At 51.9% G+C, this 24,660-nt stretch overlaps 1 protein-coding gene across 2 annotated transcripts in view; it reads right to left on the bottom strand.

Annotated features, from left to right (window-relative positions):
- The window catches only part of ITGAL (integrin subunit alpha L), a 246,993-nt gene that overhangs the window by 98,820 nt on the left and 123,513 nt on the right, over positions 1 to 24,660 (bottom strand). For both annotated transcript variants that reach the window (XM_073649043.1, XM_073649044.1), the window contains exon 10: positions 19,333 to 19,400. In XM_073649043.1, the coding sequence (XP_073505144.1) occupies positions 19,333 to 19,400 (68 nt within the window). The remainder of the gene's footprint in view (positions 1 to 19,332; positions 19,401 to 24,660) is intronic.

Genomic DNA, 24,660 nt, shown 5'->3' with positions numbered 1-24,660 from the left:
TTACCCCCCATGATATTCCCCATGAGTACCATCTCTTACCCCCCATGATATTCCCCTGGAGTAGCATCTCTTACCCCCCATGATATTCCCCTGGAGTAGCATCTCTTACCCCCCATGATGTTCCCCAGGAGTAGCATCTCTTACCCCCCATGATGGTCCACAGGAGTAACATCTCTTACCCCCCATGATGTTCCCAAGGAGTACCATCTCTTACCCCCCATGATATTCCCCAGGAGTAGCATCTCTTACCCCCCATGATGGTCCACAGGAGTAGCATCTCTTACCCCCCATGATGTTCCCCAGGAGTAGCATCTCTTACCCCCCATGATGTTCCCTTGGAGTAGCATCTCTAACCCCCCATGATGTTCCACAGGAGTACCATCTCTTACCCCCCATGATATTCCCCAGGAGTAGCATTTCTTACCCCCCATGATGTTCCCCAGGAGTAGCATCTCTTACCCCCCATGATGTTCCCCAGGAGTACCATCTCTTACCCCCCATGATGTTCCACAGGAGTAGCATTTCTTACCCCCCATGATGTTCCCTTGGAGTAGCATCTCTTACCCCCCATGATGTTCCACAGGAGTAGCATTTCTTACCCCCCATGATGTTCCCCAGGAGTAGCATCTCTTACCCCCCATGATGTTCCACAGGAGTAGCATCTCTTACCCCCCATGATATTCCCCAGGAGTACCATCTCTTACCCCCCATGATGGTCCCCAGGAGTAGCATCTCTTACCCCCCATGATATTCCCCAGGAGTAGCATCTCTTACCCCCCATGATGTTTCCCTGGAGTAGCATGTCTTACCCCCCATGATATTCCCCAGGAGTAGCATCTCTTACCCCCCATGATGTTCCCCTGGAGTACCATCTCTTACCCCCCATGATGTTCCCCTGGAGTACCATCTCTTACCCCCCATGATGTTCCCCAGGAGTAGCATCTCTTACCCCCCATGATATTCCCCAGGAGTAGCATCTCTTACCCCCCATGATGTTCCACTGGAGTAGCATCTCTTACCCCCCATGATATTCCCCAGGAGTAGCATCTCTTACCCCCCATGATATTCCCCAGGAGTAGCATCTCTTACCCCCCATGATATTCCCCAGGAGTAGTATCTCTTACCCCCCATGATATTCCCCAGGAGTAGCATCTCTTACCCCCCATGATATTCCACAGGAGGAGCATCTCTTACCCCCCATGATATTCCCCAGGAGTACCATCTCTTACCCCCCATGATGTTCCCCAGGAGTACCATCTCTTACCCCCCATGATGGTCCCCAGGAGTAGCATCTCTTACCCCCCATGATATTCCCCAGGAGGAGCATCTCTTACCCCCCATGATATTCCACAGGAGTACCATCTCTTACCTCCCATGATATTCAACAGGAGTAGCATCTCTTACCCCCCATGATGTTCAACAGGATTACCATCTCTTACCCCCCATGATGGTCCCCAGGAGTAGCATCTCTTACCCCCCATGATATTCCCCAGGAGTAACATCTCTCACCCCCCATGATATTCCCCAGGAGTACCATCTCTTACCCCCCCATGATATTCCCCAGGAGTAGCATCTCTTACCCCCGCATGATATTCCCCAGGAGTACCATCTCTTACCCCCCATGATGGTCCCGAGGAGTAGCATCTCTTACCCCCCATGATGGTCCCCAGGAGTAGCATCTCTTACCCCCCATGATGGTCTCCAGGAGTAGCATCTCTTACCCCCCATGTTGTTCCCCTGGAGTAGCATCTCTTACCCCCCATAATATTCCCCAGGAGTAGCATCTCTTACCCCCCATGTTGTTCCCCTGGAGTAACATCTCTTACCCCCCATGATAATCCCCAGGAGTAGCATCTCTTACCCCCCATGATGGTCCCCAGGAGTAGCATCTCTTACCCCCCATGATGTTCCCCAGGAGTACCATCTCTTACCCCCCATGATATTCCCCAGGAGTAGCATCTCTTACCCCCCACGATGGTCCCCTGGAGTAGCATCTCTTACCCCCCCATGATATTCCCCAGGAGTACCATCTCTTACCCCCCATGATGGTCCCGAGGAGTAGCATCTCTTACCCCCCATGATGGTCCCCAGGAGTAGCATCTCTTACCCCCCATGATGGTCTCCAGGAGTAGCATCTCTTACCCCCCATGTTGTTCCCCTGGAGTAGCATCTCTTACCCCCCATAATATTCCCCAGGAGTAGCATATCTTACCCCCCATGTTGTTCCCCTGGAGTAACATCTCTTACCCCCCATGATAATCCCCAGGAGTAGCATCTCTTACCCCCCATGATATTCCACAGGAGTACCATCTCTTACCTCCCATGATGGTCCCCAGGAGTAGCATCTCTTACCCCCCATGATGTTCCCCAGGAGTAGCATCTCTTACCCCCCATGATGTTCCCCAGGAGTAGCATCTCTTACCCCCCATGATGTTCCCCAGGAGTACCATCTCTTATCCCCCATGATATTCCCCAGGGGTAGCATCTCTTACCCCCCATAATATTCAACAGGAGTAGCATCTCTTACCCCCCATGATGGTCCCCAGGAGTAGCATCTCTTACCCCCCATGATATTCCCCAGGAGTAGCATCTCTTACCCCCCACGATGGTCCCCTGGAGTTGCATCTCTTACCCCCCCATGATATTCCCCAGGAGTACCATCTCTTACCCCCCATGATATTCCTCAGGAGTAGCATCTGTTACCCCCCATGATGGACCCCAGGAGTAGCATCTCTTACCCCCCATGATGTTCCCCAGTAGTAGCATCTCTTACCCCCCATGATATTCCCCAGGAGTAGCATCTCTTACCCCCCATGATATTCCCCAGGAGTACCATCTCTTACCCCCCATGATGGTCCACAGGAGTAGCATCTCTTACCCCCCATGATATTCCCCTGGAGTAGCATCTCTTACCCCCCATGATGTTCCCCAGGAGTACCATCTCTTACCCCCCATGATGGTCCACAGGAGTAGCATCTCTTACCCCCCATGATGGTCCCCAGGAGTAGCATCTCTTACCCCCCATGATGTTCCCCAGGAGTAGCATCTCTTACCCCCCATGATGTTCCCCTGGAGTAGCATCTCTTACCCCCCATGATATTCCCCAGGAGTAGCATCTCTTACCCCCCATGATATTCCCCATGAGTACCATCTCTTACCCCCCATGATATTCCCCTGGAGTAGCATCTCTTACCCCCCATGATATTCCCCTGGAGTAGCATCTCTTACCCCCCATGATGTTCCCCAGGAGTAGCATCTCTTACCCCCCATGATGGTCCCCAGGAGTAGCATCTCTTACCCCCCATGATGTTCCCCAGGAGTAGCATCTCTTACCCCCCATGATGTTCCCCTGGAGTAGCATCTCTTACCCCCCATGATATTCCCCAGGAGTAGCATCTCTTACCCCCCATGATATTCCCCATGAGTACCATCTCTTACCCCCCATGATATTCCCCTGGAGTAGCATCTCTTACCCCCCATGATATTCCCCTGGAGTAGCATCTCTTACCCCCCATGATGTTCCCCAGGAGTAGCATCTCTTACCCCCCATGATGGTCCACAGGAGTAACATCTCTTACCCCCCATGATGTTCCCAAGGAGTACCATCTCTTACCCCCCATGATATTCCCCAGGAGTAGCATCTCTTACCCCCCATGATGGTCCACAGGAGTAGCATCTCTTACCCCCCATGATGTTCCCCAGGAGTAGCATCTCTTACCCCCCATGATGTTCCCTTGGAGTAGCATCTCTTACCCCCCATGATGTTCCACAGGAGTACCATCTCTTACCCCCCATGATATTCCCCAGGAGTAGCATTTCTTACCCCCCATGATGTTCCCCAGGAGTAGCATCTCTTACCCCCCATGATGTTCCCCAGGAGTACCATCTCTTACCCCCCATGATGTTCCACAGGAGTAGCATCTCTTACCCCCCATGATGTTCCCTTGGAGTAGCATCTCTTACCCCCCATGATGTTCCACAGGAGTAGCATTTCTTACCCCCCATGATGTTCCCCAGGAGTAGCATCTCTTACCCCCCATGATGTTCCACAGGAGTAGCATCTCTTACCCCCCATGATATTCCCCAGGAGTACCATCTCTTACCCCCCATGATGGTCCCCAGGAGTAGCATCTCTTACCCCCCATGATATTCCCCAGGAGTAGCATCTCTTACCCCCCATGATGTTTCCCTGGAGTAGCATGTCTTACCCCCCATGATATTCCCCAGGAGTAGCATCTCTTACCCCCCATGATGTTCCCCTGGAGTACCATCTCTTACCCCCCATGATAGTCCCCAGGAGTACCATCTCTTACCCCCAATGATATTCCCCAGGAGTACCATCTCTTAACCCCCATGATGGTCCCCAGGAGTAGCATCTCTTACCCCCCATGATATTCCCCTGGAGTACCATCTCTTACCCCCCATGATATTCCCCAGGAGTAGCATCTCTTACCCCCCATGATGTTCCCCTGGAGTAGCATGTCTTACCCCCCATGATGCTCCCCTGGAGTAGCATCTCTTACCCCCCATGATGGGCCAGAGGAGTAGCATCTCTTACCCCCCATGATATTCCCCAGGAGTACCATCTCTTACCCCCCATGATGGTCCACAGGAGTAGCATCTCTTACCCCCCATGATATTCCCCAGGAGTAGCATCTCTTACCCCCCATGATATTCCCCAGGAGTACCATCTCTTACCCCCCATGATATTCCCCAGGAGTACCATCTCTTACCCCCCATGATGTTCCCCAGGAGTAGCATCTCTTACCCCCCATGATATTCCCCAGGAGTAGCATCTCTTACCCCCCATGATGTTCCCCTGGAGTAGCATCTCTTACCCCCCATGATATTCCCCAGGAGTAGCATCTCTTACCCCCCATGATATTCCCCAGGAGTAGCATCTCTTACCCCCCATGATATTCCACAGGAGGAGCATCTCTTACCCCCCATGATATTCCCCAGGAGTAGCATCTCTTACCCCCCATGATATTCCCCAGGAGTACCATCTCTTACCTCCCATGATGTTCCCCAGGAGTACCATCTCTTACCCCCCATGATGGTCCCCAGGAGTAGCATCTCTTACCCCCCATGATATTCCCCAGGAGGAGCATCTCTTACCCCCCATGATATTCCCCAGGAGGAGCATCTCTTACCCCCCATGATATTCCCCAGGAGTAGCATCTCTTACCTCCCATGATATTCAACAGGAGTAGCATCTCTTACCCCCCATGATGTTCAACAGGATTACCATCTCTTACCCCCCATGATGGTCCCCAGGAGTAGCATCTCTTACCCCCCATGATATTCCCCAGGAGTAACATCTCTCACCCCCCATGATATTCCCCAGGAGTACCATCTCTTACCCCCCCATGATATTCCCCAGGAGTAGCATCTCTTACCCCCGCATGATATTCCCCAGGAGTACCATCTCTTACCCCCCATGATGGTCCCGAGGAGTAGCATCTCTTACCCCCCATGATGGTCCCCAGGAGTAGCATCTCTTACCCCCCATGATGGTCTCCAGGAGTAGCATCTCTTACCCCCCATGTTGTTCCCCTGGAGTAGCATCTCTTACCCCCCATAATATTCCCCAGGAGTAGCATCTCTTACCCCCCATGTTGTTCCCCTGGAGTAACATCTCTTACCCCCCATGATAATCCCCAGGAGTAGCATCTCTTACCCACCATGATGGTCCCCAGGAGTAGCATCTCTTACCCCCCATGATGTTCCCCAGGAGTACCATCTCTTACCCCCCATGATATTCCCCAGGAGTAGCATCTCTTACCCCCCATGATATTCCCCAGGAGTAGCATCTCTTACCCCCCACGATGGTCCCCTGGAGTAGCATCTCTTACCCCCCCATGATATTCCCCAGGAGTACCATCTCTTACCCCCCATGATGGTCCCGAGGAGTAGCATCTCTTACCCCCCATGATGGTCCCCAGGAGTAGCATCTCTTACCCCCCATGATGGTCTCCAGGAGTAGCATCTCTTACCCCCCATAATATTCCCCAGGAGTAGCATCTCTTACCCCCCATGTTGTTCCCCTGGAGCAACATCTCTTACCCCCCATGATAATCCCCAGGAGAAGCATCTCTTACCCCCCATGATGGTCCCCAGGAGTAGCATCTCTTACCCCCATGATGTTCCCCAGGAGTACCGTCTCTTACCCCCCATGATATTCCCCAGGAGTAGCATCTCTTACCCCCCATGATATTCCCCAGGAGTAGCATCTCTTACCCCCCACGATGGTCCCCTGGAGTAGCATCTCTTACCCCCCCATGATATTCCCCAGGAGTACCATCTCTTACCCCCCATGATATTCCTCAGGAGTAGCATCTGTTACCCCCCATGATGGTCCCCAGGAGTAGCATCTCTTACCCCCCATGATGTTCCCCAGTAGTAGCATCTCTTACCCCCCATGATATTCCCCAGGAGTACCATCTCTTACCCCCCATGATATTCCCCTGGAGTACCATCTCTTACCCCCTATGATGTTCCCCAGTAGTAGCATCTCTTACCCCCCATGATATTCCCCTGGAGTAGCATCTCTTACCCCCCATGATATTCCCCTGGAGTACCATCTCTTACCCCCCATGATGTTCCCCAGGAGTACCATCTCTTACCCCCCATGATGGTCCACAGGAGTAGCATCTCTTACCCCCCATGATGGTCCACAGGAGTAGCATCTCTTACCCCCCATGATGTTCCCCAGGAGTAGCATCTCTTACCCCCCATGATATTCCCCAGGAGTAGCATCTCTTACCCCCCATGATATTCCCCATGAGTACCATCTCTTACCCCCCATGATATTCCCCTGGAGTAGCATCTCTTACCCCCCATGATATTCCCCTGGAGTAGCATCTCTTACCCCCCATGATATTCCCCTGGAGTAGCATCTCTTACCCCCCATGATGTTCCCCAGGAGTAGCATCTCTTACCCCCCATGATGGTCCACAGGAGTAGCATCTCTTACCCCCCATGATGTTCCCAAGGAGTACCATCTCTTACCCCCCATGATATTCCCCAGGAGTAGCATCTCTTACCCCCCATGATGGTCCACAGGAGTAGCATCTCTTACCCCCCATGATGTTCCCCAGGAGTAGCATCTCTTACCCCCCATGATGTTCCACAGGAGTAGCATCTCTTACCCCCCATGATGTTCCCTTGGAGTAGCATCTCTTACCCCCCATGATGTTCCACAGGAGTAGCATCTCTTACCCCCCATGATGTTCCCCAGGAGTAGCATCTCTTACCCCCCATGATATTCCCCAGGAGTACCATCTCTTACCCCCCATGATGGTCCCCAGGAGTAGCATCTCTTACCCCCATGATATTCCCCAGGAGTACCATCTCTTACCCCCCATGATATTCCCCAGGAGTACCATCTCTTACCCCCCATGATATTCCCCAGGAGTACCATCTCTTACCCCCCATGATGTTCCCCAGGAGTAGCATCTCTTACCCCCCATGATGTTCCCTTGGAGTAGCATCTCTTACCCCCCATGATGTTCCACAGGAGTAGCATCTCTTACCCCCCATGATGTTCCCCAGGAGTAGCATCTCTTACCCCCCATGATATTCCCCAGGAGTACCATCTCTTACCCCCCATGATGGTCCCCAGGAGTAGCATCTCTTACCCCCATGATATTCCCCAGGAGTACCATCTCTTACCCCCCATGATATTCCCCAGGAGTACCATCTCTTACCCCCCATGATATTCCCCAGGAGTACCATCTCTTACCCCCCATGATGTTCCCCAGGAGTAGCATCTCTTACCCCCCATGATATTCCACAGGAGTAGCATCTCTTACCCCCCATGATGGTCCACAGGAGTAGCATCTCTTACCCCCCATGATATTCCCCAGGAGTAGCATCTCTTACCCCCCATGATGGTCCCCAGGAGTAGCATCTCTTACCCCCCATGATATTCCCCAGGAGTAGCATCTCTTACCCCCCATGATATTCCACAGGAGTAGCATCTCTTACCCCCCATGATGGTCCACAGGAGTAGCATCTCTTACCCCCCATGATCATAGAATCATAGAATCATAGAATCATAGAATCATAGAATAGAATCATAGAATGGTAGAGTTGGAAGGGACCTCCTGGGTCATCTGGTCCAACCCCCTGCTCAAAGCAGGATTCACTAGATCATCTCAGACAGATGTCTGTCCAGCCTCTGTTTGAAGACGTCCATTGAAGGGGAACTCACCACCTCTCGTGGCAGCCTGTTCCACTCATTAATCACCCTAACTGTCAAAAAGTTTTTTCTAATATCTAATCTGTGTCTCCTCCCATTTAGTTTCATCCCATTGCTTCTAGTCTTTCCTTGTGCAAATGAGAATAAAGATGATCCTTCTACAATGTGACAGCCCTTGACATATTTGTAGACAGCTATTAAGTCTCCTCTCAGTCTTCTTTTTTGCAAGCTAAACATTCCCAAATCCTGCAACCGTTCCTCATAGGACATGGTTTGCAGACCGGTCACCATTCTGGTCGCTCTTCTCTGAACTTGCTCCAGTTTGTCGATGTCTTTTTTAAAATGTGGTGCCCAAAACTGTACACAGTATTCCAGATGAGGTCTGACCAAAGAGGAGTAAAGACCGATAATGACTTCACGTGATCTAGACTGTATGCTTCTGTTAATACATCCCAGAATTGTATTTGCCTTTTTTGCTGCTGCATCACACTGTTGACTCATGTTCAGTCTATGATCTATTAGTATACCTAAGTCTTTTTCACATGTACTGTTGCTTAGCTCTATTCCTCCCATTCTGTAGATGCTTTTTTCATTTTTATTGCCCAGATGTAGTACTTTGCATTTTTCCCTGTTATAAACCATTCTGTTGGTTGCTGCCCACTGCTCCAGTTATTTAGGTCTTTTTGAATCCTCTCTCTCTCTTCTCTAGTATTAGCTATCCCTCCTAGCTTTGTGTCAACAGCAAATTTAATCAGTTTACCCTCAATTCCTTCATCTAAATCATTGATAAAGATGTTGAACAATACAGGTCCCAGGACGGAGCCCTGTGGTACCCCACTTGAGACATTCATCCAGCTGGATGTGAAGCCATTTACAACCACCCTTTGAGTCCGATCACTAAACCAGTTATGAATCCACCTAACAGTTGCCTGGTCCATTGCATACTTGGTCATTTTTTCAATAAGGATGGTGTGAGATACTTTGTCAAATGCTTTGCTGAAGTCAAGATATACTATATCTACAGCATTTCCCTGATCCACCCAGTCAGTGATTCTGTCATAGAAGGAAATTAAGTTAGTCTGACATGACTTGTTAGTTACAAACCCATGCTGACTCTGGTTAATCACTTCATTCTTATCCATGTACTTACATATATGTTGTTTAATAATTTGTTCAAAGATCTTTCCTGGTATAGAAGTCAGACTCACCGGCCTATAGTTCCCTGCGTCCACCTTCTTCCCCTTTTTGAAGATAGGAACAACATTTGCTCTTCTCCAGTCTTCTGGGACTTCTCCTGTTCTCCAAGAATTTTCAAAGATTATGGAGAGTGGTTCTAAAATTTCTTCTACGATCTCCTTCAGTACTCTGGGGTGTAATTCATCTGGACCTGGAGACTTGAAGTCATTTATGTTAGCTAAATATTCCCTCACAATCTTTCTGTTTACAGATAACTTGGATTCTTCTATTCCTTTAAAAGGACAGTGAAAATCAGTTGATGTTACATTTTCTTTCTGAGAGAAAACAGATGCAAAATAGGAATTAAAAAGTTCGGCCTTCTCAACATCCTCTCTTACCATTTCTCCATTTTCATCCTGTAAAAATCCTATAGCATCTTTGACTTTTCTTTTACTTTTGACATACCCCCAAAATCCTTTTTTATTGCTTTTGACATCTCTTCCAAGCCTTAATTCATTGTCAGCTTTAGCTAACCTGATACATGCCCTGCAGGATCTGCAGACTGCATTATAATCTTCTTTAGATATGCCTCCCTCTTTCCATTTAATAAACATTTCTTTCTTTCTTTTTAGCATGTGTTTAAGTTCTGTGTTCATCCATCCTGGTTTCCTTAAATGCTTCCCATTCTTCCTACTTTTCGGGATTGTTAACGATTGTGCTTTGAGAATCTCATTTTTAAAAATTTCCCATCCTTCCTGGACATTTTTGTCCTTAAGGACATCCAGCCATTGGATCCCTCCTATTCTCTTTCTGAGTCTCTTAAAATCTGCCTTTCTAAAATCTAACCTTGAAGTTTGAGTCTTCACATGTCTTCCTCCTCTAGTTATCCAAAATTCTATAATAGCATGATCGCTGCCTCCTAGGGTCCCAGCCACCTTTACCTCCTCAACCATTTCCTCCCTGTTTATAAGGATTAGATCCAAAGTAGCAGATCCCCTTGTTTTCTCCCCTACCTTTTGGAAGATAAAGTTGTCAGCAAGAGAGGATAAGAATTTGCTTGACCTGTTAGTTTTACTTGAGAGAGATTCCCAACAAATGTCTGGATAGTTGAAATCTCCCATGACCACTACGTCATATTTTTTGGAGAACTTGGTCATTTGATGCATAAAGAGTTCATCCATATCTTCAGCTTGCCCAGGTGGCCTGTAGTAAATGCCTACAATGGTGTCCTTTCCGTTGTTCTCTCCTTGTATTCTTACCCAAACAGTTTCCACAGAACTCCCAGTCTCTGAAGCTTCAATCTCTGTGCAGATATTCGCTTTTCTAACATACAATGCAACACCTCCTCCTCGTTTATCAAGTCTGTTTCTTGCAAATAAGTTGTATCCTTTCAGCCTTTTATTCCAATCATGTGTATCGTCCCACCAAGTTTCAGTGATTCCAATGACATCATATTCCTTTTCCTGCATTAGTAGTTCCAATTCTCCTTGTTTGTTGCCCATGCTTTGTGCATTTGTATAAAACATTTTAGTTTGTGATTGGTTTCTCTTCCTCCCATATTTTTATTATTTAGATTGTTTTGTCTTTGTTCTTCCTTTCCACATCCAGTAGCAGAGATCTCAATAGTATTTGTCAGCTGTATGGCTTTTTCTGGCCTTTTGCTTCCCTTCCCACATTGTTCTGGTATAAAGCTCTTCTGATGAGTGTAGCAAGGCGACTTCCAAATACATGTTTTCCAGTCTTCGTAAGGTGCACCCCATCTCTAGCAAGTAGTCCATCGTATAGGTAATTCATCCCGTGATCCAGAAATCCAAATCCTTGTTGACGGCACCATCGACGTAGCCAGTTGTTCACCTGTAGAATCTTATTCCACCTCATTGTTCCATGGCCATCCACTGGGAGGATGGATGAGAAGACCACCTGCGCTCCCAATTCTTTCACTTTCTTGCCTAAGTCTTCAAAGTCACTGCAGATGGTTTCCAGGTCCTTTCTTGATATTCCCCAGGAGTACCATCTCTTACCCCCCATGATATTCCCCAGAAGTACCATCTCTTACCCCCCATGATATTCCCCAGGAGTACCATCTCTTACCCCCCATGATGTTCCCCTGGAGTAGCATCTCTTACCCCCCATGATATTCCCCTGGAGTAGCATCTCTTACCCCCATGATGGTCCCCAGGAGTAGCATCTCTTACCCCCATGATGGTCCACAGGAGTACCATCTCTTACCCCCCATGATATTCCCCAGGAGTACCATCTCTTACCCCCCATGATGTTCCCCAGGAGTACCATCTCTTACCCCCCATGATGTTCCACAGGAGGAGCATCTCTTACCCCCCATGATGTTCCCCTGGAGTAGCATCTCTTACCCCCCAAGATGGTCCACAGGAGTACCATCTCTTACCCCCCATGATGTTCCACAGGAGTACCATCTCTTACCCCCCAATGATGTTCCACAGGAGTACCATCTCTTACCCCCCATGATGTTCCCCAGGAGTACCATCTCTTACCCCCCATGATGTTCCCCAGGAGGAGCATCTCTTACCCCCCATGATATTCCCCAGGAGTACCATCTCTTACCCCCCATGATGTTCCCCAGGAGGAGCATCTCTAACCCCCCATGATGTTCCCCAGGAGGAGCATCTCTTACCCCCCATGATGGTCCACAGGAGTACCATCTCTTACCCCCATGATGTTCCACAGGAGTACCATCTCTTACCCCCCATGATATTCCCCAGGAGGAGCATCCCTTACCCCCCATGATGTTCCCCAGGAGGAGCATCTCTTACCCCCCATGATGTTCCCCAGGAGTACCATCTCTTACCCCCCATGATATTCCCCAGGAGTACCATCTCTTACCCCGCATGATATTCCCCAGGAGTACCATCTCTTACCCCCCATGATATTCCCCAGGAGTACCATCTCTTACCCCCCATGATGTTCCCCAGGAGGAGCATCTCTTACCCCCCCATGATGTTCCCCTGGAGTACCATCTCTTACCCCCCATGATGTTCCACAGGAGTACCATCTCTTACCCCCCATGATATTCCCCAGGAGTACCATCTCTTACCCCCCATGATGTTCCCCAGGAGTAGCATCTCTTACCCCCCATGATATTCCCCAGGAGTAGCATCTCTTACCCCCCATGATATTCTCCAGGAGTAGCATCTCTTACCCCCCATGATATTCTCCAGGAGTAGCATCTCTTACCCCCCATGATGTTCCCCAGGAGTACCATCTCTTACCCCCCATGATATTCTCCAGGAGTAGCATCTCTTACCCCCCATGATATTCCCCAGGAGTAGCATCTCTTACCCCCCATGATATTCCCCAGGAGTAGCATCTCTTACCCCCCATGATATTCTCCAGGAGTAGCATCTCTTACCCCCCATGATGTTTCCCTGGAGTAGCATCTCATACCCCCCATGATATTCCCCAGGAGTAGCATCTCTTACCCACCATGATGTTCCCCAGGAGTAGCATCTCTTACCTCCCATGATGTTCCCCAGGAGTAGCATCTCTTACCCCCCATGATATTCCCCAGGAGTACCATCTCTTACCCCCCATGATGTTCCCCAGGAGTAGCATCTCTTACCTCCCATGATGTTCCCCAGGAGTACCATCTCTTACCCCCCATGATGGTCCCCAGGAGTACCATCTCTTACCCCCCATGATGGTCCCCAGGAGTACCATCTCTTACCCCCCATGATGGTCCCCAGGAGTACCATCTCTTACCCCCCATGATGGTCCCCAGGAGTAGCATCTCTTACCCCCCATGATATTCCCCAGGAGTAGCATCTCTTACCCCCCATGATATTCCCCAGGAGTAGCATCTCTTACCCCCCATGATGTTCCCCAGGAGTAGCATCTCTTACCCCCCATGATGTTCCCCAGGAGTACCATCTCTTACCCCCCATGATGTTCCCCAGGAGTACCATCTCTTACCCCCCATGATGTTCCCCAGGAGTACCATCTCTTACCCCCCATGATGTTCCCCAGGAGTACCATCTCTTACCCCCCATGATATTCCCCAGGAGTAGCATCTCTTACCCCCCAAGATATTCCCCAGGAGTAGCATCTCTTACCCCCCATGATGTTCCACAGGAGTAGCATCTCTTACCCCCCATGATGTTCCACAGGAGTAGCATCTCTTACCCCCCATGATATTCCCCAGGAGTACCATCTCTTACCCCCCATGATGTTCCCCTGGAGTAGCATCTCTTACCCCCCATGATATTCCCCTGGAGTAGCATCTCTTACCCCCCATGATGTTCCCTAGGAGTACCATCTCTTACCCCCCATGATATTCCCCTGGAGTAGCATCTCTTACCCCCCATGATGTTCCCCAGGAGTACCATCTCTTACCCCCCATGATGTTCCCTAGGAGTACCATCTCTTAACCCCCATGATGGTCCCCAGGAGTACCATCTCTTACCCCTCATGATGGTCCCCAGGAGTACCATCTCTTACCCCCCATGATATTCCCCAGGAGTACCATCTCTTACCCCCCATGATATTCCCCAGGAGTAGCATCTCTTACCCCCCATGATATTCCCCAGGAGTAGCATCTCTTACCCCCCATGATGTTCCCCAGGAGTACCATCTCTTACCCCCCATGATGTTCCCTAGGAGTAGCATCTCTTACCCCCCATGATGTTCCCCAGGAGTACCATCTCTTACCCCCCATGATATTCCCCAGGAGTAGCATCTCTTACCCCCCAAGATATTCCCCAGGAGTAGCATCTCTTACCCCCCATGATGTTCCACAGGAGTAGCATCTCTTACCCCCCATGATGGTCCCCAGGAGTACCATCTCTTACCCCCCATGATGGTCCCCAGGAGTAGCATCTCTTACCCCCCAAGATATTCCCCAGGAGTAGCATCTCTTACCCCCCATGATGTTCCACAGGAGTAGCATCTCTTACCCCCCATGATGGTCCCCTGGAGTACCATCTCTTACCCCCCATGATGGTCCCCTGGAGTACCATCTCTTCCCCTCCATGATATTCCCCAGGAGTAGCATCTCTTACCCCCCATGATATTCCCCAGGAGTAGCATCTCTTACCCCCCATGATATTCCCCAGGAGTAGCATCTCTTACCCCCCATGATATTCTCCAGGAGTAGCATCTCTTACCCCCCATGATGGTCCACAGGAGTAGCATCTCTTACCCCCCATGATGGTCCCCAGGAGTAGCATCTCTTACCCCCCATGATGTTCCCCAGGAGTAGCATCTCTTACCCCCCATGATGTTCCCCAGGAGTACCATCTCTTACCCCCCATGATATTCCCCAGGAGTACCATCTCTTACCCCCCATGATATTCCCCAGGAGTAGCATCTCTTACCCCCCATGATATTCCCCAGGAGTACCATCTCTTACCCCCCATGATATTCCCCAGGAGTACCATCTCTTACCCCCCATGATATTCTCCAGGAGTACCATCTCTTACCCTCCATGATGTTCCACAGGAGTACCATCTCTTACCCCCCATGATATTCCCCAGGAGTACCATCTCTTACCCCCCATGATATTCCCCAGGAGTAGCATCTCTTACCCCCCATGATATTCCCCAGGAGTAGCATCTCTTACCCCCCATGATATTCCCCAGGAGTAGCATCTCTTACCCCCCATGATATTCCCCAGGAGTACCATCTCTTACCCCCCATGATGGTCCCCTGGAGTACCATCTCTTACCCCCATGATATTCCCCAGGAGTACCATCTCTTACCCCCATGATATTCCCCAGGAGTAGCATCTCTTACCCCCCATGATGGTCCCCTGGAGTACCATCTCTTACCCCCCATGATATTCCCCTGGAGTACCATCTCTTACCCCCATGATATTCCCCAGGAGTACCATCTCTTACCCCCCATGATATTCCCCAGGAGTAGCATCTCTTACCCCCCATGATATTCCCCAGGAGTAGCTCCTCTACCAAATCAATGATGGTCCCCAGGAGTAGCATCTCTTACCCCCCATGATGTTCCCCAGGAGTAGCATCTCTTACCCCCCATGATATTCCCCAGGAGTAGCATCTCTTACCCCCCATGATATTCCCCAGGAGTAGCATCTCTTACCCCCCATGATGGTCCCCAGGAGTAGCATCTCTTACCCCCCATGATGTTCCCCAGGAGTACCATCTCTTACCCCCCATGATATTCCCCAGGAGTACCATCTCTTACCCCCCATGATATTCCCCAGGAGTAGCATCTCTTACCCCCCATGATATTCTCCAGGAGTACCATCTCTTACCCTCCATGATGTTCCACAGGAGTACCATCTCTTACCCCCCATGATGTTCCCCAGGAGTACCATCTCTTACCCCCCATGATATTCCCCAGGAGTACCATCTCTTACCCCCCATGATATTCCCCAGGAGTAGCATCTCTTACCCCCCATGATATTCCCCAGGAGTAGCATCTCTTACCCCCATGATATTCCCCAGGAGTAGCATCTCTTACCCCCCATGATATTCCCCAGGAGTAGCATCTCTTACCCCCCATGATGGTCCCCTGGAGTACCATCTCTTACCCCCCATGATATTCCCCTGGAGTACCATCTCTTACCCCCATGATATTCCCCAGGAGTAGCATCTCTTACCCCCCATGATATTCCCCAGGAGTAGCATCTCTTACCCCCCATGATGTTCCCCAGGAGTACCATCTCTTACCCCCCATGATATTCCCCAGGAGTACCATCTCTTACCCCCCATGATATTCCCCAGGAGTACCATCTCTTACCCCCCATGATATTCCCCAGGAGTACCATCTCTTACCCCCCATGATATTCCCCAGGAGTACCATCTCTTACCCCCCATGATATTCCCCAGGAGTACCATCTCTTACCCCCCATGATATTCTCCAGGAGTACCATCTCTTACCCTCCATGATGTTCCACAGGAGTACCATCTCTTACCCCCCATGATATTCCCCAGGAGTACCATCTCTTACCCCCCATGATATTCCCCAGGAGTACCATCTCTTACCCCCCATGATATTCCCCAGGAGTACCATCTCTTACCCCCCATGATATTCCCCAGGAGTACCATCTCTTACCCCCCATGATATTCCCCAGGAGTACCATCTCTTACCCCCCATGATATTCCCCAGGAGTAGCATCTCTTACCCCCCATGATGTTCCCCAGGAGTACCATCTCTTACCCCCCATGATATTCCCCAGGAGTAGCATCTCTTACCCCCCATGATATTCCCCAGGAGTACCATCTCTTACCCCCCATGATATTCCCCAGGAGTACCATCTCTTACCCCCCATGATATTCCCCAGGAGTAGCATCTCTTACCCCCCATGATATTCCCCAGGAGTACCATCTCTTACCCCCATGATATTCCCCAGGAGTAGCATCTCTTACCCCCCATGATGGTCCCCTGGAGTACCATCTCTTACCCCCCATGATATTCCCCTGGAGTACCATCTCTTACCCCCATGATATTCCCCAGGAGTACCATCTCTTACCCCCCATGATATTCCCCAGGAGTAGCATCTCTTACCCCCCATGATATTCCCCAGGAGTAGCATCTCTTACCCCCCATGATGGTCCCCAGGAGTAGCATCTCTTACCCCCCATGATATTCCCCAGGAGTAGCATCTCTTACCCCCCATGATGGTCACCAGGAGTAGCATCTCTTACCCCCCATGATATTCCCCAGGAGTAGCATCTCTTACCCCCCATGATATTCCCCAGGAGTAGCATCTCTTACCCCCCATGATGGTCACCAGGAGTAGCATCTCTTACCCCCCATGATATTCCCCAGGAGTAGCATCTCTTACCCCCCATGATATTCCCCAGGAGTAGCATCTCTTACCCCCCATGATATTCCCCTGGAGTAGCATCTCTTACCCCCCATGATATTCCCCAGGAGTAGCATCTCTTACCCCCCATGATGGTCACCAGGAGTAGCATCTCTTACCCCCCATGATATTCCCCAGGAGTAGCATCTCTTACCCCCCATGATATTCCCCTGGAGTAGCATCTCTAACCCCCCATGATGTTCCCCAGGAGTAGCATCTCTTACCCCCCATGATGGTTCCCAGGAGTAGCATCTCTTACCCCCCATGATATTCCCCAGGAGTAGCATCTCTTACCCCCCATGATATTCCCCAGGAGTAGCATCTCTTACCCCCCATGATATTCCCCTGGAGTAGCATCTCTAACCCCCCATGATGTTCCCCAGGAGTAGCATCTCTTACCCCCCATGATGGTCCCCAGGAGTACCATCTCTTACCCCCCATGATATTCCCCTGGAGTAGCATCTCTAACCCCCCATGATGTTCCCCAGGAGTAGCATCTCTTACCCCCCATGATATTCCCCAGAAGTACCATCTCTTACCCCCATGATATTCCCCAGGAGTAGCATCTCTTACCCCCCATGATGGTCACCAGGAGTAGCATCTCTTACCCCCCATGATGTTCCCCAGGAGTAGTATCTCTTACCCCCCATGATATTCCCCAGGAGGAGCATCTCTTACCCCCCATGATATTCCCCAGAAGTAGCATCTCTTACCTCCCATGATGGTCCCCAGGAGTAGTATCTCTTACCCCCCATGATATTCCCCAGGAGGAGCATCTCTTACCCCCCATGATATTCCCCAGAAGTAGCATCTCTTACCCCCCATGATGTTCCCCAGGAGTACCATCTCTTACCCCCATGATATTCCCCAGGAGTAGCATCTCTTACCCCCCATGATATTCCCCAGGAGGAGCATCTCTTACCCCCCATGATATTCCCCAGGAGGAGCATCTCTTACCCCCCATGATATTCCCCAGAAGTAGCATCTCTTACCCCCCATGATGTTCCCCAGGAGTAGTATCTCTTACCCCCCATGATATTCCCCAGGAGGAGCATCTCTTACCCCCCATGATATTCCCCAGAAGTAGCATCTCTTACCCCCCATGATTTTCCCCAGGAGTACCATCTCTTACCCCCATGATATTCCCCAGGAGTAGCATCTCTTACCCCCCATGATGGTCACCAGGAGTAGCATCTCTTACCCCCCATGATGTTCCCCAGGAGTAGCATCTCTTACCCCCCATGATATTCCCCAGGAGGAGCATCTCTTACCCCCCATGATATTCCCCAGAAGTAGCATCTCTTACCTCCCATGATGGTCCCCAGGAGTACCATCTCTTACCCCCCATGATATTCCCCAGGAGTACCATCTCTTACCCCCCATGATATTCCCCTGGAGTAGCATCTCTTACCCCCCATGATATTCCCCAGGAGTACCATCTCTTACCCCCCATGATATTCTCCAGGAGTAGCATCTCTTATCCCCCATGATATTCCCCAGGAGTAGCATCTCTTACCCCCCATGATATTCCCCAGGAGTAGCATCTCTTACCCCCCATGATATTCCCCAGGAGTAGCATCTCTTACCCCCCATGATGTTCCCCAGGAGTACCATCTCTTACCCCCCATGATATTCCACAGGAGTACCATCTCTTACCCCCCATGATATTCCCCAGGAGTAGCATCTCTTACCCCCCATGATGGTCCCCAGGAGTACCATCTCTTACCCCCCATGATATTCCACAGGAGTACCATCTCTTATCCCCCATGATATTCCCAAGGAGTACCATCTCTTACCCCCCATGATATTCCCCAGGAGTAGCTCCTCTACCAAATCAATGATGGTCCTCAGAAGGGACACTCTATTTCAGCACCCAACAATGGTTCCATGAATGTGCCCCAGCACCTTCCTCTATGATGGCCCCCATTAATAGCCACTCTCACCCCTCACTGATGACCCGGAGAATATCCCAGGACCCCCTGAATGGTGAACCTGTTCTGCTCAAATAGTGTCTCCCAAACTGTGGATCTGCAGCTGTTCCAAAACGACAACAAACATCATCCCCTGCCGGACCCTGCAGAGCGTCACCTCCGTACTGTGGAGCAGAAGACCCTGCAGACCCTTCCCACCGCCCGGCACTTACCTCAGTGAGAACGGCGCTCAGCCCCGCAGAAGACATCTCCTGAGTGAAATTAGAGCCCTGCGCCACCCCTGAAAGATGGAAGGATCCACTCATATCATATAACACAGCAGAATAGTGAGTGCAGCTCTGGAGTACAATACAGGATCAGTGTAATGTACAGTGGGGGAATAAGTATTTGATCCACTGTCGATTTTGCAAGTTTCCCCCCCTAGAAAGACTGGAGAGGTCTGTAATCTTTATGGTCGGTCACTTCACCTGTGGGGAACTCAATCTAAAAGTAAAATCCAGAAAATCCCATTGTAGGATTGTTGCATAATTAATTAGCATTTTATTACATGAAATAAGTATTTGATCACCAACCAACCAGCAAGAATTCTGCCTCTCTCAGACCTGTCAGTTTTTCTGTAAGAAGCCTCCTACTCTGCACTCATTACCTGTATTAATTGCACCTGTTTGAACTCGTTACCTGTATAATAGACACCTGTCCACACAATCAAACACACTCCAACCTCTCCACCATGGCCAAGACCAAAGAGCTGTCTAAGGACACCAGGGACAAAATTATAGACCTGCACAAGGCTGAGATGGTCTACAGGACAATAGGCAGCAGCGTCGTGAGAAGGCAACAAGAAAACACCAAAGCATAAATGTATGTAGATGGAGTCTCATCAACTTGACAACCAAACGGAAAAAAATAGACCCCTAAAAATTCACTATTACTAATATACTTTAAAAAGCATATAGGACTAATATACAACAATGAGGGCAGAAATGGCGAGAGAAGGGTTAGGTGTACTCCGGGAACGCTTTAATGGCAGGTGAATATAGTGTATAGCCAGAGAGCAGGACATAGGCCGGCACTGGAGGTCGGCCCCTCATCTGCACTGCGCGTCACCCCCTCGTCTGTACTGCGCGTCGCCCCCTCATCTGTACTGCGTGTCGCCCCCTCATCTGTACTGCGTGTCGCCCCCTCCTCTGTACTGCGTGTCGCCCCCTCCTCTGTACTGCGTGTCGCCCCCTCCTCTGTACTGCGTGTCGCCCCCTCCTCTGTACTGCGTGTCGCCCCCTCCTCTGTACTGCGTGTCGCCCCCTCCTCTGTACTGCGTGTCGCCCCCTCCTCTGTACTGCGTGTCGCCCCCTCCTCTGTACTGCGTGTCGCCCCCTCCTCTGTACTGCGTGTCGCCCCCTCCTCTGTACTGCGTGTCGCCCCCTCCTCTGTACTGCGTGTCGTCCCCTCATCTGCACTGCGTGTCGTCCCCTCAGCATCGGTGTTCCTTACAGACCCTGTTATCCCCTCATCTGTACTGCGTGTCGCCCCCTCGTCTGTACTGCGTGTCGCCCCCTCGTCTGTACTGCGTGTCGCCCCCTCGTCTGTACTGCGTGTCGCCCCCTCGTCTGTACTGCGTGTCGCCCCCTCCTCTGTACTGCGTGTCGCCCCCTCCTCTGTACTGCGTGTCGCCCCCTCCTCTGTACTGCGTGTCGCCCCCTCCTCTGTACTGCGTGTCGCCCCCTCCTCTGTACTGCGTGTCGCCCCCTCCTCTGTACTGCGTGTCGCCCCCTCCTCTGTACTGCGTGTCGCCCCCTCCTCTGTACTGCGTGTCGCCCCCTCCTCTGTACTGCGTGTCGTCCCCTCATCTGCACTGCGTGTCGTCCCCTCAGCATCGGTGTTCCTTACAGACCCTGTTATCCCCTCATCTGTACTGCGTGTCGCCCCCTCGTCTGTACTGCGTGTCGCCCCCTCGTCTGTACTGCGTGTCGCCCCCTCGTCTGTACTGCGTGTCGCCCCCTCGTCTGTACTGCGTGTCGCCCCCTCGTCTGTACTGCGTGTCGCCCCCTCGTCTGTACTGCGTGTCGCCCCCTCGTCTGTACTGCGTGTCGCCCCCTCGTCTGTACTGCGTGTCGCCCCCTCGTCTGTACTGCGTGTCGCCCCCTCGTCTGTACTGCGTGTCGCCCCCTCGTCTGTACTGCGTGTCGCCCCCTCATCTGTACTGCGTGTCGCCCTCTCATCTGTACTGCGTGTCGCCCCCTCGTCTGTACTGCATGTCGCCCCCTCGTCTGTACTGCATGTCGCCCCCTCGTCTGTACTGCGTGTCACCCCCTCGTCTGTACTGCGTGTCGCCCCCTCAGCGTCGGTGTTCCTTACAGACCCTGTTATCCCCTCATCTGTACTGCGTGTCGCCCCCTCATCTGTACTGCGTGTCGCCCCCTCATCTGTACTGCGTGTCGCCCCCTCCTCTGTACTGCGTGTCGCCCCCTCCTCTGTACTGCGTGTCGCCCCCTCCTCTGTACTGCGTGTCGCCCCCTCCTCTGTACTGCGTGTCGCCCCCTCCTCTGTACTGCGTGTCGCCCCCTCCTCTGTACTGCGTGTCGTCCCCTCATCTGCACTGCGTGTCGTCCCCTCAGCATCGGTGTTCCTTACAGACCCTGTTATCCCCTCATCTGTACTGCGTGTCGCCCCCTCGTCTGTACTGCGTGTCGCCCCCTCGTCTGTACTGCGTGTCGCCCCCTCGTCTGTACTGCGTGTCGCCCCCTCGTCTGTACTGCGTGTCGCCCCCTCGTCTGTACTGCGTGTCGCCCCCTCGTCTGTACTGCGTGTCGCCCCCTCGTCTGTACTGCGTGTCGCCCCCTCGTCTGTACTGCGTGTCGCCCCCTCGTCTGTACTGCGTGTCGCCCCCTCCTCTGTACTGCGTGTCGCCCCCTCCTCTGTACTGCGTGTCGCCCCCTCCTCTGTACTGCGTGTCGCCCCCTCCTCTGTACTGCGTGTCGCCCCCTCCTCTGTACTGCGTGTCGCCCCCTCCTCTGTACTGCGTGTCGCCCCCTCCTCTGTACTGCGTGTCGCCCCCTCCTCTGTACTGCGTGTCGTCCCCTCATCTGCACTGCGTGTCGTCCCCTCAGCATCGGTGTTCCTTACAGACCCTGTTATCCCCTCATCTGTACTGCGTGTCGCCCCCTCGTCTGTACTGCGTGTCGCCCCCTCGTCTGTACTGCGTGTCGCCCCCTCGTCTGTACTGCGTGTCGCCCCCTCGTCTGTACTGCGTGTCGCCCCCTCGTCTGTACTGCGTGTCGCCCCCTCGTCTGTACTGCGTGTCGCCCCCTCGTCTGTACTGCGTGTCGCCCCCTCGTCTGTACTGCGTGTCGCCCCCTCGTCTGTACTGCGTGTCGCCCCCTCGTCTGTACTGCGTGTCGCCCCCTCGTCTGTACTGCGTGTCGCCCCCTCATCTGTACTGCGTGTCGCCCTCTCATCTGTACTGCGTGTCGCCCCCTCGTCTGTACTGCATGTCGCCCCCTCGTCTGTACTGCATGTCGCCCCCTCGTCTGTACTGCGTGTCACCCCCTCGTCTGTACTGCGTGTCGCCCCCTCAGCGTCGGTGTTCCTTACAGACCCTGTTATCCCCTCATCTGTACTGCGTGTCGCCCCCTCATCTGTACTGCGTGTCGCCCCCTCATCTGTACTGCGTGTCGCCCCCTCTTCTGTACTGTGTGTCACCCCCTCAGCGTCGGTGTTCCTTATAGACCCTCTTATCCCCTATGAGAAGGGCCATATAGATGCAGGTCGCCCCCATAGACCTCATTGCTGTAGAATCACGTCCAGGTCGGCGTCGTAAGAAGTATAATCCTACCACATTATTATGGGCGAAACAAGGGGGAGAAGGTGGAGAAAACCGTGATGGAGGCATAATAAACTCATCACATGTGAATCTACGTGAAGGACCGAACCTCAACAATGTGGTGTAGATGACGTCCTCATGTTGTCGCTGTTCACACTAATATCCATTATTCCCCTCATCAGACGCACACATCCTACCGGAGCAGGCTCCATACGGAAAGACAGCAATGTATATACAGATATACCACGTGCCAGCCATCAATGTGGCATCATAGAACAGGAATGACACCTATCGTTGATTGTCCCTCATTGGTGGTCCCGACGCGTTTCCCCTGCAGGATACAGGGTTCCTCAGGGGACTGATAGAAGATCCTGATCCATCTCCATGTGGCAGTAAGACGCTGTCTGCAGGGTTATGGTGCTAGACACCGTCCATATATAACGCACACATACCCTACAGACGAAAAACATGATGCCAATTACCCAGAATACAGCCAGTCCGATTGCCGCACCGTTCCATCTATAGAGCAGGACGCACGTGTTAGCACACACCCCGACCGCAAGTTGCATCACTGGAACGCACGAGATTGATGCCAATGGACCGCACCCGGAAGTGATGTCACCCATGGCATCCGGGGCCCACAGGTGACGTCAATGAACCGCACCCAGCAGCCAGAAGTGATGTCACCCATGGCATCCGATGCACACAGGTGATGTCAATGGACTGCATCCGGCGGCCAGAAGTGATGTCACCCATGGCATCCGGGGCCCACAGGTGATGTCAATGGACCGCATCCGGCGGCCAGAAGTGATGTCACCCATGGCATCCGGGGCACACAGGTGACATCAATGAATCGCATCCGGCGTCCAGAAGTGATGTCACCCATGGCATCCGGTGCACACAGGTGACGTCAATGAACCGCACCCAGCAGCCAGAAGTGATGTCACCCATGGCATCCGGGGCACACAGGTGATGTCAATGGACCGCATCCGGCGGCCAGAAGTGATGTCACCCATGGCATCCGATGCACACAGGTGATGTCAATGGACCGCACCCGGAAGTGATGTTACCCATGGCATCCGGTGCACACAGGTGACGTCAATGAACCGCACCCGGCAGCCAGAAGTGATGTCACCCATGGCATCCGGTGCACACAGGTGACGTCAATGAACCGCACCCAGCAGCCAGAAGTGATGTCACCCATGGCATCCGGTGCACACAGGTGACGTCAATGAACCGCACCCAGCAGCCAGAAGTGATGTCACCCATGGCATCCGATGCACACAGGTGATGTCAATGGACCGCATCCGGCGGCCAGAAGTGATGTCACCCATGGCATCCAGTGCACACAGGTGACATCAATGAATCGCACCCGGGGCCAGAAGTGATGTCACCCATGGCATCCAGCACACAGGTGACATCAATGGACCACACCAAATGGCCAGAAGTGATGTTACAGATGGCATCCGATGCACACAGGTGACGTGAATTGACCGTACCCGGCGACCGGAAGTGACGTTACCCATGGCATCTGGTGCACACATGTGACGTCAATGGACAGCACCCGGTGACCAGAAGTGACGTTACCCATGGCATCCGGCACACATGTGACGTCAATGGACAGCACCTGGCAGCCAGAAGTGATGTTACCCATGGCATCCGGCACACGTGACGTCAATGGACAGCACCTGGCAGCCAGAAGTGATGTTACCCATGGCAT

The sequence above is a fragment of the Phyllobates terribilis genome, unplaced genomic scaffold (assembly GCF_046119375.1).
Source record: "Phyllobates terribilis strain yellow unplaced genomic scaffold, ASM4611937v1 Scaffold_9__5_contigs__length_417890890, whole genome shotgun sequence".
NCBI lineage: Eukaryota > Metazoa > Chordata > Amphibia > Anura > Dendrobatidae > Phyllobates > Phyllobates terribilis.
The sequence above is the reverse complement of the archived record's forward strand: the minus strand, read 5'-3'. Positions and strand labels throughout refer to the sequence as shown.